General features: G+C 52.5%; 5 protein-coding genes across 5 annotated transcripts; 2 read left to right on the top strand and 3 right to left on the bottom strand.

Moving 5' to 3' along the window:
* Positions 1-919: 919 nt before the first annotated feature.
* Positions 920-1,690, bottom strand: J4E85_000079 (uncharacterized protein; the record flags this gene model as incomplete). Its single annotated transcript, XM_051464373.1, has 1 exon — positions 920-1,690. The coding sequence occupies one exon, from the start codon at positions 1,688-1,690 to the stop codon at positions 920-922; it is 771 nt and encodes a 256-aa protein (XP_051330894.1).
* A 1,676-nt stretch (positions 1,691-3,366) lies between these two features.
* J4E85_000078 (uncharacterized protein) lies at positions 3,367-6,714 on the bottom strand (the record flags this gene model as incomplete). The annotated part of the gene is made up of 2 exons (XM_051464372.1): positions 3,367-3,917; positions 3,969-6,714. 2 exons carry the CDS (start codon positions 6,712-6,714, stop codon positions 3,367-3,369), a joined length of 3,297 nt encoding a protein of 1,098 aa, XP_051330893.1.
* A 574-nt stretch (positions 6,715-7,288) lies between these two features.
* J4E85_000077 (uncharacterized protein) lies at positions 7,289-7,775 on the top strand (the record flags this gene model as incomplete). The annotated part of the gene is made up of 2 exons (XM_051464371.1): positions 7,289-7,477; positions 7,530-7,775. The coding sequence occupies 2 exons, from the start codon at positions 7,289-7,291 to the stop codon at positions 7,773-7,775; spliced, it is 435 nt and encodes a 144-aa protein (XP_051330892.1).
* An 86-nt stretch (positions 7,776-7,861) lies between these two features.
* On the bottom strand, positions 7,862-8,747 carry J4E85_000076 (uncharacterized protein; the record flags this gene model as incomplete). The annotated part of the gene is made up of 3 exons (XM_051464370.1): positions 7,862-8,236; positions 8,284-8,646; positions 8,697-8,747. The coding sequence occupies 3 exons, from the start codon at positions 8,745-8,747 to the stop codon at positions 7,862-7,864; spliced, it is 789 nt and encodes a 262-aa protein (XP_051330891.1).
* Positions 8,748-12,258: 3,511 nt separating this feature from the next.
* On the top strand, positions 12,259-13,395 carry J4E85_000075 (uncharacterized protein; the record flags this gene model as incomplete). The annotated part of the gene is made up of 5 exons (XM_051464369.1): positions 12,259-12,286; positions 12,407-12,477; positions 12,523-12,899; positions 12,953-13,020; positions 13,070-13,395. The coding sequence occupies 5 exons, from the start codon at positions 12,259-12,261 to the stop codon at positions 13,393-13,395; spliced, it is 870 nt and encodes a 289-aa protein (XP_051330890.1).
* Between the last annotated feature and the right edge of the window lie 108 nt (positions 13,396-13,503).

Below are 13,503 nucleotides of genomic sequence, written 5' to 3'. Positions count from 1 at the left end.
CGGTGGGAATTGCGCGGTTACAGTGGAGCAGGGCGAGAGGAGGAAGAAGGTGAAGGTCGGAGCGAGATACAACAAAATCGAGAGAAAGATGATGTCGCGGCAGTAAAGGCCGAGAGCCACGCGATGTTCAAGAAAACATGCGAGCCAATGATGGCGGGGCAAGGCAGCGGTGTAGTAAAGGGAAGTCGCAAACAAACGCGATGGGGCAACGAAAGACAAGCGAGAACTTACCATTGCGGGATTGACCGGCACAATACTACGAGCACCGACAGGATATCCGGTACCGTATGTATATGCAGGCGGATGGCCGGGATGGACACCTCCAATATACCCTCGAGGAACCATGGCTTGGGAGTGGCCGCCGGGGATTACGCCCCTGGAATAACCTCCAGAAACGACGCCACTTGGGTATCCGCCGCTGTACTGAGAGTACCGATTCGGATACGTGACTGCCCTGCTCATATAGCGGCCTCTGGGGGCGTGATCGTAGTAGCGCGAAGGGTAGTACGAGCCGCCGAGGCCATATCTGCGGCGTCTGGACATACCAAAGCGGGGGTAGTAATCCTCTGTGTAGTAGCGCTGGCCATTGCGGACCTCAACTCTGGACTCGTAGCTGTAATCGTCGTCGTTGAAGCACATCTTGCTGGCCGTGGAATTGGGCTGGACAGGGACTGGAGATGAGGGAAATAAACAGCCGAGAAAGCCGACAATGAGCGAAGCAAACGGTGGCCTATGACGCGAATGAGAAGATGAGGGAGATACAGACTTCACCGCGATATCGATAGTAAGGCGTGACTTGGGAAGTAGCCCATCGAGAAATGCTTACCATGTATCTGCATTCAGCGATAGAATGGTATGTACAGTACAGACCTAGAGTACCTACCAAGGGCCTGTCTGCAACTAGAGCCCACTTGGATGATCAAGTCTTTCCACTTCCACTCTTCGGTACAGCACCCCCTTCGATAGCACCAGTCCCCGCTCCAGGCGCGCCGTTCCCCTTGTTCCCAAACATGGCGCGGAACTTCTTCAAGACCGGGGCGACCGTCCATCGCGCAAAGGTGGGAGTAGCCCATACGCTGAACACGATTCTCGGAATCAACAACATCTTGACAATCGCGTAAGCCGTCGCAAACTCGACGACCAGCCTGACACCGCCTTCGCTGATGTTCCATGCCTGATCCACCTTCCTCAACCTCTTAGTCTCGCTGCCGATGCCGTCGTCATCGGAATGTGACAACAAACCCTGGCTCTTCATCCACTGCCTCTGTTTGTCATCCTTCTGGATCTCGTCGACCTCACGTTCGGCTTCCAGCGCTTCATCGCTGCGTATCCAGCCCTTGCGCTTGAAGTACCGACCGAAGCGCTCGACGCCTGACGCTATCCAAGCCCCTTCTGCGAACCACGGAGGCAGCCAGTGTGTGTAGTGGAAGTAGCCAGCGAGACCGAACAGAGGGATGACGGCCGTGAGCTCGTGGAGGAGAAGGAACGACGTTATGTGCGTGACCGGGGCATTGCCGAGCGCATTGGTGTACTTGTGCAGAAACTTTGGCAGGCGGCGATTGAAGCGCTCGATGCGCGACTGGGAGGACGCTGGAGAGGCTGGCGGCTCTGTCGCATAGCGGCGCGTGTGTGGGCTGCGAAGAAGTTGTGGTGGGCGCGCAGCCGCCCGCAGGATGGCTCGTCGTAGCATTCTGGCTGTGTCAATCCCTCCTCCTTGTCTCAACCTTCCGGCCCGAGTGGCTCCTTATGCCTTGCGCGGTGTTGTGATTCCATGCGGAGAGCTGCCACTGCGCCTTCGTCGTATGACGAAGTCATCGGAACCCTGACGGGCCGATCCACGTTGGTCGCGTCTACCTAGGTACCGATCACCTATGTAGCAGCACCTTGTCAACTCCCGCATTGACGAGTAGACCTGGTAGTGTTATTCGCGCAATCCGGTCTGGCGACATTCCGAGGTCTCTTTGAATAATGGGTGGCATATACATCCATGCATGTCCGTCAAAGGATGGAGGCCGCGCCCCCTGTGCCACCACGCCCTAAACATCAACCACTAATCAGACGCCCTGTGTGACCAAAGCGCGTAAAACACGTAGTTCCAGAAGTCAAATTATTTTTAGTTACGAACCGCTGCAGAAGCATCTGCAGAACTCTCTCAATCGTACTGAGAGCAAACTCGCTCAACATGTTACTATTCTACGAAGATGAACCCAGCTCAATTGAAAATGTGCAGCCCTCATTCAAGACGATAAACAATGCTTCAACGCCAGCCATCGATCCGCTACCGCAATACGGCTCTCACGCTTTCATTCCATACCCACCTACGACCACACCAAACGATGCCTTGCCAGAAGACCCCAAAGCTGACAGTACATCTCCATCACGGCTAAAAGTACTCAGCCCTTCTTCATGGACATATTGTGGTCCTCTCCTCCACGCAAGCACCACGTCCCTCCCACCGTCATTCCACACCTGGGCAACTCTTACACTGTCTTCTCCCGCGACTTTGATACACCGGCTCCTCCCTCTCCTCTCATGGCTACAGACTTTCTTGTCAGCAGCGAACATCCACAATTACTGGCTGACTATCCGCTGCACCACGACAACCCACGAATACGATACACCACGCTGGCACACAGATGAGAATGTTTTCGCCTACGATGCTGAAGCCACTGGCTTTGGTCTTGCTCAGTCTAGTACGCAAAGGCTATGGAAGCTCTGTACCACACTCCTCGGACCAAGCACTCTCTTCACAAAACGTAATGACATGGCGCTGAGGGTGCTCAGAGAGACTAAGAAGATCGAGAAAGAGAAGTTGGGTGACCATACCTGTACATCGATATGTTGCGTAGGCTGTTCCACGTATAGTGACTCCGTACGACAGTCACTCGTACATTCTCTACAAGATGTGGAGCGTGAGACACCGGCTTCTAGAGAAGTGGCGTTTTTTAGGATAGGCGGAGAAGAAGGGGCAGTGCATTCGGAACCCCGCCACGATACTGATCGTATATTCATCAATGTAATTCCAGGCACAGAAGAAGATTTGCGGAGCTTGATGGCCAAATGGGGTATCGGATTCCCACGTGCGTGGTGTTTCGGTTCGCCTGTCGGCTTCGTGAAGAGTGACGAGGCGGAGACCTTTGCGATGGGAACTTGACCTAATGAGACAATGGGACGAGGTTCAGATGGCTGCTCAGAGATCATAGATCAGACACGTGCAATACGTATGATTGATTTATAGATCGAGGGAAACTACGCTAAGATGGGAACGAAGCTGCACCCCTTCCTTTTTTTCTACATCCTCATAACGCATCTCCATGTTCTTCTTCGATATATTGCTGAACAGAAAGCTCAGCGCGATAGTTTCACTCACAGCTTCTCAGCAACCTCGACGAAGTCTTCCAAGTTTCGCACCGGTCGAACACCGGTGCTGACTTGCATACTCGCCTTCCAAGCATGCACATCCTCGATAAGAACAGGCTGTGAAGCATCCACTACGCTCTTGACATCTGCACTCGTATCCAGGGCCTGAGGCGCGGCCGGCAGACCTGAATCTGCTACACCCAATGCAGCCTTTGCTTCGTCGAGGATCTTGTTAGCGACTTCCTTCTCGATCTTGAGATCGTCAGTGAGGTGGCTGGCAACTGCATCCGAGATAGCCGCATTGGACGATGCGTCCTTGATGCGCCCCTCGAAAGCTTCGTCATTGGTTGTGATCTTGTGTTCGGCGAGAATGATTTTGAGCGCAGCGGCGGCGGCAGTCTTCTTCTCCTCGAGCGAGGGCTCCTTGGCCTTGGCTTGCGCTTGTAGATGTACTGAGAGTTTGGATCGTTGAGAGGATGAAGTCGAGATGTAGTGACTGTAGAAGTCTACCATGTCCTTCTTGGTAAGCTTCTCGATAGTCGCAGCATCAACATCGGCTGTATACTCGTTAGAAATGTACTAGTGCACGGGTCTAGGTGACAGCATACCTTGCAGGAAATCATACGAATCACTGTAAATGTGATTCCAGAACCTATTGTCCTCCGACGATAGATTCTTCAGTTTCGCGAGCCTCTTGTTAATCATCGCACGCTTGTGACTCTCAAAGTCTTCCTCATTCATGTCGTTTAGTGTCTGCTCGAACGTGTTGAGGAAGTTCTCGATGCGACCTTCAAGGTACCGACAATCTTTCTCACTCTGGATGAGAATGCGATATCCTGACCAAATGTCGTGGAAGCTAGGGCCAGAGAACACGACATAGCCAAGCTGCTCAATGGTACGAAGTTGATTGAAACACGGCTCGTCCGTCATCTGCCCAAGAAGCAGGAGCTTGGCGCGCGTGACGCTGTCGTAACGGTGACCGGCATATAAGCTATATTCGATGCAGTGATTGACGTTTTGGGGATCTTTTAGTTGTTTCTCGTAGATGAAGTTACTGCCGGATGGCCAGATGAGTCCCCGGCGTGTAGGTAACTGATTCGATGGCAGTCTCCTTGGCTTTATAGTGCGTTCTACTAGATCAGTAATCTTCAGAGCTTCCTCCTTGTATAGGTTGCCATGTGCCAAAACCTCGATTTGACATTGCGCCAGGATTTGCGGGAAGAACTGCTGTACGTCCTGAGCCGTCACGTTCTCAAGCTCTGGAAGAAGTTCGTCGTTCATTACGCTCTTCTCACTCTTGAATTGCCGAGAGTATGTCCCAACCTGATGGAAAGGCTGCCCGTACTCCCAGTTGCGTAGAGAACGAAGCATACGGTCGTGAATGATCCTGAAACGATCTTCTGATACTTCAAGATCCCGTACTTGCAGTAAGACCTTCTCCAGCAATACGTGCAACTTGTCGTTGTAGCCGCTGACGGTAATCGAAAGGCCACTGATGTGGTTGGTGAAGTCGTAGACCAAACCGGATAGGTCGGCGTCGTAGGAATACTCCACTAGAGCGTCATTTACAAGCTCACGATAGAGCGTGCACAATAACGTGATACGAGCTGTGATGCTGGTGATGGGTGTTCGGAAGTAGATATGAACGTTAGCCTTGGGTACCCAGAACTGATCATCCTTCTTCCACCAGATGCGCACGTTGTCGTCGTGGCGGATGAGCTTCGGCTCCTTGGTCGGCTGTTCAACCTCTTTCTTCTCTACTTCGAGCCGGGTCGGGATGAACTCATTCTTGTGCGGGAAGTGTAGCTCTGCCGGCCGGCTCTTGCTCTCGAATGCTTGTCTGATCTCGGCAAGGAAGTCTTCTGGCATATTTTCGACCTTGTGCTCTGTTCCATACCACTTTTCCTTTTGATCCCATCCACCTGGGAAATCTTGACTAATGATCGTCATCCTGAAGTTGTCTGGTCGAAGGTAGGACATAGCCTCACTGATCAGCTGGGCATCGAACTTCTTGATGATGGCTGGACCGCTTAGAAGCATCTTGCGGTCGTAAGGCCTCTGCATGATACCGGCGAGACCACTGGCAGTGCGGCTAGGTGGGCTCTTTTGCTTAAATCGGAACTCCACTTCACTGATCCGCATTTGCTCCTCGACTACCCATTCGAGAGGTGGCTGATCGCGCATCAATCCGATGTATTGGAAGACAAGCTTGGCAACCTCTTTGTAATTCTTGAGCCCCTCCTCGGTCAATTTGATATTGACAGTGAACAGCCCTGAGCCAGGGCATAGGGTAGAGCCTCCAGCACCAAGTCCGTTCGCCCAGCCCTTTGCTTTGATGTGTGCAAGGATGCTACCGGGACCTTCGTGACCGAGCAAGTGACTAAGGTATCTTGAAGGATGTGACTCGTAAAACTTCTCTTCATCGCGATAGGCGAATGTAAGCTCTAACGACCGTGATTCCAAGACCGGTCTGGCAAACGTCTGTGTCAACAGTTCATTCCCAGTGTAAACGGGCATATCCCATCGATTTTGTCCAAGGTTCTTGTTCGGGACTTTAGCGAAGATCTCCTCCACCCATGTTTCCAGTGTGTCAAGGCTCTCTCGGCCTAGGACGACTAACTTCATCCGGTTTGCAGAATAGTGCGTTGAGTGAAACTTGATAAACTCGTCTCGAATCTTCACGCCTCGTGCTATGGGCTCGTCATGGAGGGTCTTGTAGCTTCCGGTCGAGAAATGGTTGTAGGGATGATCTGGATTGGCCAATGCCTTGTTAAGCTGATGCATCCGCCAGGTATCATTTTGGAGGTTCTTCTTATTCTCTGAGTCCACAGCCTTGAGCTCGCGATCGACCGTGTCTTCCAAGAACAGAGGACTGATGAAGAACTGGCCGAAGCGGTCCAGCCCTCCCCATAGCGGCGACTCGTCCTTGGACTCTGACAGATTAGTTTGTGACACGTCTGGCGATGCGGTTTGGCTGCTCGCAGGTGTGGAGGAAGGGTATGAAAGCTCAAAGTAGTAGTTGGTTGAGGTAGAGGCTGTGAAGGCATTCGAATACCCGCCGTGGCGTGTCAGATATTGGTTGTAGGCGTTCTCCTCTGGGTACTTCTCAGTCCCCATGAACAGCAGATGTTCCACCGCGTGCGCGATACCCGGCATATCCGGCGCATCGCTGAAGCTGCCCACATTGACATCCAGCGCCGCACTAGCCTTGTCCGTCCCCGCCTCGTGTATCAATAGGACCTCTAGTTGATTTGGTAGAGTGATGATTCGGTAGGAGCGATCGTCGAGTTGTGGCCTTTCCAGGTCTTCTATGCGCGACCTCCCCCCGGCCTCTCGTCCTAGCTCTTCCGCCATGGCGGCTGACTGCTTTCTTCTCAGCGAAGTCGCAAGGGCGCGATGCGTAGCTGGTAGCGGGACGACGGCGGCCTGGCAGCGAAGCGGGTTATGTATGGCGCGTGATCCGAGGTGACTGGTGGCGAGCCGAGTCGAGGCTGAGCAGTGTGATGACGATGTTGTGTACTGTGCGATCGACCAGGCAACCGGTAGCCTGGGAACGAGTGTTCGGTGTCGTGGTACCAGCGACAGGTTTCCCAGAGACTGTCGTGCGCCTAGCGATGGGAGCATCCACAAGACGTGCGGTGGAGCGGACAATGGTCGGACAGGCGGGTCCGCTGGTGATTCACTGTGGTCCGAGACTAATCAATTGCCTGCAGCTGTGGCAGACAAGAGGCGGTGAGGGACAGCGTATATTGTGGCGGGGAAGTGGCAGGCGCTGAGTGCGGCTCTACTCACCAAACAATGAATGCAGCAGCGTCCGGCGTTGTGGTAACGACCAACGTCAGATACGGTGGGCCCTGCATTGTCGACAAGACACTAGGGCTGGCTACTGCCCGTGCCCGTCACCGTTGATCTTCGTCTACGTGACAACATGGTACCCAAGGCATTTCAAGCAGGTTACGCGAACACGACTGGCTTCAGAAAGGTTGTCAAGGCGACTATATACATCAAGAAGAAAGATGGCATGTCGGATGCCGACTTTATCGAGTACTATAACAACAACCACGCACAGCGCGCAGTTCCCATCCTGCAGCGCCATGGCATCCTCAGCTACAGCCTTGTACAGCCCGAGCGCAGTCCACTACATAGCACCCAAGCTGAGACCGCCACAGACATACCATCTGGAGCGGGATCGAAAAGCCATACAAGACATTATGCACGGCAAAGCCAAGCTCATGGACTACGATGCCATCTGCACCTTCGTCTTCCCCGACTATCTGGCGCTGGCCAAGTTCATGTACGACAAAGACGGCGCTGCCTTGAATGGCGATCACGCCAACTTCATGGACGACAGTCAAATGAAGATGATGGTCGGAGACGAGTACATGCTCATCCAAGACGGGGACAAGGTCGGATGACCAAAGTGCAACTGAAGACGGAGTCTTCATGGGGTATCACTGAACCGGACCAAGTGTACAAATACATCGAGAAGACGTCGCCGCGGCTACCTCCGGCCCTTATCTTTGCCTCTGCCTGCAGATCCTCGTGGTGTAGATGAGCAGTTGGCTGAAATATGTCCCTTTTGCCCACATTTATAGCATTCCATGTTGGCCATGCCACCGAAGCCGCCCCCGCCTCCGGACCGTCGACTGCCTGATATCGATGTCAGGCCCTGTAGGTCGCCATCGTCCTTCTGTCGCTTCGGTGTTGCCTTGACGGAATCGTCGCCCCGCTTGTTCTTGGATTCGCGCTTTTCCGTGGCCATTTCGCGCTTGGTCTGTCGGATCAGATCTGCGGCAGGATCGTCCGAATCATACTCGTCTGAAGAATGCTCGGATTCTGATTCCGAGTTCTCGGCCTTGACAAAAGGCACCGTTGTCTGCATTTCGTCAGTTTGATTCTATCGCAAGTGCAAATTGTACACACATCTGCCTTCTTCTTGACACCACCGCCGAACTGCATTCTTATAGGCTTAACATCTTCCTCCTCGTCCTCGTCCTCGTCCTCTGCGTCGAGCTCAGCGAATCCCGCTTGCCTAACCTTCATTGCATCTTGTCTCTTTCCTTCGAGAGGGTCCTTGAAACTCAACACCCACTTTGTCTCACCCGCATGTTGCGCAGCTTTGTCAAGGGCCGCCTGGCGCTTCGCTTCTTCCGCATCTAGTCCTGATTGTATGATGTCGTGATCCGAGGTTCCTACAGCGGATGCACCATTTGAAAGGCGTGATCTCTTGCTAGGCGGGCCATTGGGCGTCGAGGGCGAAGACTTTGCGGCCGCGCGCTGCATAAACTACTCACGTTCAGCGTATTCCCAGGGTAATCCAGTAGTGATCTGCGTACCTTCATCCCCATCAGTCCCTTGGACATGGTTTTGGGCGTGTTTCCAGACATGTTGTGATTGGCTGCAGTATCGGTATCGCCGCGAAGGGTTGGCTGGGTTGTAATGTTGCTGTCTTCGTTTGCGAACGCGCAGAGTCGCGTTCGGCGAACTTTTGACGCACGGACCCGTCAAGCTATCGATAAGGCCATGTCCAAGTGCCAAGCTGATGATGTAGCTCTGCCATTTCACGTATCCTGAGCAATGTCGCAACCGAGCTTCCACAAAGCCTCTTTTCGCGCGATTTCGATCTTGTCTCAGCATCAGGGTTAGCTTCGGGCAGTATGAACAGTATCTCAGAAGGTCTGAGATTGGCTACACAATACTTCGCCTCCCACAAAGCAGGGCACGACCACACCTCCAGGGCTGCATGCAGCGGTTGCCAGGAAGTTCACCGGTGTACAAGAGACGGATTTCAAGATGGGCCAGACTCGCAAAACATGCAATGACGTAGAACAAAATGTTCGAGAACTCTTGTAGAGCCGTGAATTAACAGTAGTGATATTCTAGCGTCGCCCTACGTCTCGAACCATGAGGACGTTCCGGACTGCAATGTCCACCAAGAATGAATCTGGACTAATCATATGGCGTCGTCACCATATGTCGGCTCTCAGACCACCAGTATCTCCGTCGTTTGCACTAGCAACGCTCCGTGCCATTAGGGTATCGTCGAGGTTCCAGCCTCCAGGTATCTGCCGTATAAGGCGGCGTATGACGCCATTGGTCGTTAAATGTAAGTCGTCTCAGTAGTATGTGTGGGTTGGCATATGGTATGCGGCGGAGAACCGCGCCTCCGCAAGATGCTCATGCGGGCTTGGTTATGCTAGGGCTCATGGCTCTCGAGAATAGTGCAGCTTTCATTTGTCGGTAGGCCTCGATAGCTTGTTCCTGGGACTGAAGACCGGAATGAGACTCTGTCGACGGACACAACTGGGGTCTGGGTAATGAAGTTGTCCATGATGATATGTCGGAGGCGTGTGCAGGTGATAGGAAAGGATGCGACGACGCATGGTGGGTGGCAGAAGCCATGATCCTTGGAGAAGAAGTGGATGAAGACTGAGAGCCAGTTGAGCTTGTAGCGGGAGAAGACATTTTGGTCTGCTGGAAACGTGGACACTCGCGACCCATATAAGGCCTGGGGATAATTTGTCAAGCAAGATGCGAACGATAACAAATCCCAAAAGTCGAATACCATGCTGAACTCCGAAACGTGCTCCGGCACGATTACAACTAGGGCTTGCAGGATGATGGACCAAATTTCCAAATCACGACAATGTGATAAGAATGGCAACCTTGTTGTCGTCAATGACACAGTAATCAGAGTGCAGACGCGCAGAGTCGCACGGGAGATCGTCGCGAAACAACCTTTATCCAATCGCGATACGAAATCCTTGGAGATCTGACCAATCGCAACCGAGCGACATGGATGTGCCTGCTTCACATAAGGGACTGCTAGATGCCACGAGGACGAAAATCGTGTGTTGCTTGACAAATCCCGGAGCCTCGGGAATCGCCAATCTCATACGGCGCATACGCGACATTCCGTGTTGACTTACCGACAGTCTGGTGGTGTTTATTCCAAATTCCTGACGCGAATTCGACGCTAACGGCTGTTAGTTCCTCCGGTCTCACTTTCTCGAAACGCAACTTTAACGATCTCGCATGCACCTGCATGTTCTCTGAAGCTCGGTCCGCGAACATGCCCATGTCCGGTGTCTAAAGCGCCTCAACCGCTGGTGTTGATGATGATCGTGTACTCTCGTCTGGTAGAGCAATCCTTATGAAAGAACTACCTCACACGGCAAAGACAGTCCAGGGCCAGTTGCATGCTACACGGACCGCGCGGTCCTTTGTAAGGAGGGTGGATCCCCGGCCGGATGCGCAATTTGCCTCAAGAGCTTCTACCGTCATAGTCTCTTCTCCGCATCTTGGTGACAAAAGCACGCAAGGCAATAGAGCATCATCCCAGAGCGCACACCGCTTATTACATGTTCACCGCAGTCAGCCTGGGAAGACTCCACCCAGGCAGCCACCAAAGATCCTATCCTATACGAGGCGCAGACTAAGGCATCCCGCAGTGACAAATCTGTAAACAGCTGTGCGCCTACGAGCTGGGCATACCCAATTCCACCAACTGTAGACAACCTGAGATCTCTGAGTCGGTTTATGGGCATCATGCCGATGTAACACTCCACGTGGACGTGCCGCTCCGATGCCAATGCGGCGTGCAAGAGGGGGCTAATCGATTCAAATGCTTTGCAACCTAGCCTATGCTCACACTCAACTCCTGTTGGATCTGACGTCAAACCCTGTGTCGTGTCGGCAACAATACCCGGTACGCATCCGTCGAAGCCATCTCAAAAGAGGTCCCCTAGCTGTCAACGCGGCCGCCATGCTGTTAAGCCGCTGAGGGGCCATACTCCATGCACATCTAGAAGTATTGTCGGCCCAGATAGTGTCCGACACATGACAATTGACAGCACCTAGCGTAAAAGCCTCCAAGCCTCCAAGGGAGATTCGGACCGATCTCTATCAGCCAACCTGGTGAGGTGTACCCTTACATGTGCGCTCTCTTAGAAGGAGTCACTGTAAGTCTCCCTTTAGACAATGCGAAGACCCGGCACCCTGCGCAGCGTTCACTTTTCAATTTGCTACATGCCACAAGTGTGCCCTTTACACATGTATACGATACAATTCGCCGCGAACGTCCACACACTGTTTTCAGAACTCGATCAAGTCGTCTCAATTCTCATGAAGTGCGGTGTGAACGCGCTCTTTGGTATTTGCTTCTATGTACCCAGTACCTGATCTGCGAGTCCTGTCTACACACCATGGCGGTCTCATAGAAAGAGTGAGTAAACATCAAGATGATATCATCCAGTCTGTGTATTCCGGTTCAGCGTGGCCCGATCCACTAGTGAACCACACTTTGGCACAACGGCTATCTCACGATCGATGATCACCATGTGGTGTATTCGCCTGACTTATTCATTGTTTTGGGAAGTAGCTGTGTACATTCTCGAATATTCTCTGAACTGAGGTGCTGAACGATCTTTGTTCTGTCCCCTTATGCACAGTTCCTAGGTACCATGGTTTACTCCCCAGCTGAGCTTATAGTTGGCTAGGAGCTATCACAGTGGGTCTGCGGCATCATAGCGACCAGAATTGCAGTGCCCCTCAGGAACGTGTAGATTGGTCCAGCCCGCGTTTGCATGTGCCCACAAAGGAACGCGGCTGATGACTTCGGACACTTATTCCAGAAGACAATCGCCTTGCTGTTTTGCAAACGCCGAAAGCGCTCATTTTGATTTCCACTCAACGATCCCATCGTTTCCTCACCAAATGCACGATCAATCTCCAAGTTGGTTCGTCCTGAGATCGAAAGCAACAGCGGATATACGATATGAGACTTTGATTCCTACTGTGATCTTCACTGCGCTCGCCTCACTTGTGGTGGGTTTGCGATGGTGCAGCCGAGTAACATCATCTACAGTTATGCCGGAAGACTACATCGTCACTGCAGCCATGGTAACCAGCACGAGTAATCTGGACAGTATTTAAAGCAACATTCTGATGCTCGCAGGTATTCTCCATCGGGTTCGCGGCCGTAGTTGCTGGACGCAAGACACCCAATTGAACATTGCATGAGGAAGAAAAGCTGACTGCAACACAGAGTTCAGCATCGATGGAGAGGATCTGAAGCAAGGAGGCCTTGAATCACCCTCGCTTGCTGCTATGCTGAAGGTGCGTGGTATCCATTAGGCTTCGCACACTGTTGACTGTTTGTAGCTTGTTCTCGCCCAAACTATCCTCTACCACCTGGCAAGTAACCTTGTCAAAGCCTCATTTCTGGTACAATATCTTCGCCTCTTCCTAGTCATCCCTCAGATCGTCTGGATTTGCAACGTGCTTCTTATTCTGGTCTTCGGTGCCACGGCTTGGGGCATCTTCGGTAACATCTTTCTCTGCGAGCCTGTGCAGAGTTACTGGAATGTCACGCTATCAGGAAAATGCATGAACAAAGAAAACCACTTCTGGTCAACGAGCATCATCGGTCTCGTACTCGACTTCTCCATCTGGATTCTGCCAATTCCCGTAATTGGGAAGCTGAATTTGCCCAGTCGGCAGAAGCTTGGACTAGTGGCAGTCTTTGGGCTTGGTGGATTGTGTGTCCCTCCATTCTCCGTGATAGAAAGCTATCTGCTGACTTCGATTCTAGCGTCTGTATCATAACACTGCTACGATTGGTGCTGGTACATGACGCAGCGAATGACGGTGAAGTCACAAGTATGGCCTCGCTAGATCCGATATCAAGTGTACGCTGACACGACTGCAGAGGCGGGTACCTACGCTATAATCTTCTCGACTATCGAGGTTAACGTCGCCATCATCTGCGGATCGCTGCTTGTCATGAAGCCTCTGATTGCACGCTTCCTGCCAGGTCTCATGTCCGAGCAACCAATGACCGCGGCGGAAGACGAGCGGACATGCAGAACCTTGACCGGATTGCATCTACTCAGTGGAGGCACGGAGGGTGACGTGGAGAAGGCGCAAAGGGGCAGGAGGCGCGACACCTTGATTGAGTCGGATGCGTTCGCTACGACCAAAGAGATGAAGAGGCTCATGAAGGGACTGGGGAACAGCAAGCGAAACACTATGTAGCTTACCGAAGACGGGATGTAGCTTCTGCTATGACGTATGTCAACGTCGACGGTTCACGTCTCGCCCTGCTACCATTGTGATCTTTTGCTCAACAGAAAGCCTACCATG

The sequence above is a fragment of the Alternaria conjuncta genome (genome assembly GCF_024043145.1).
Source record: "Alternaria conjuncta strain BMP 0040 chromosome Unknown scaffold_1, whole genome shotgun sequence".
Taxonomy (NCBI): Eukaryota; Fungi; Ascomycota; class Dothideomycetes; order Pleosporales; family Pleosporaceae; genus Alternaria; species Alternaria conjuncta.
This window is presented reverse-complemented; position numbering and strand designations above follow the sequence as displayed.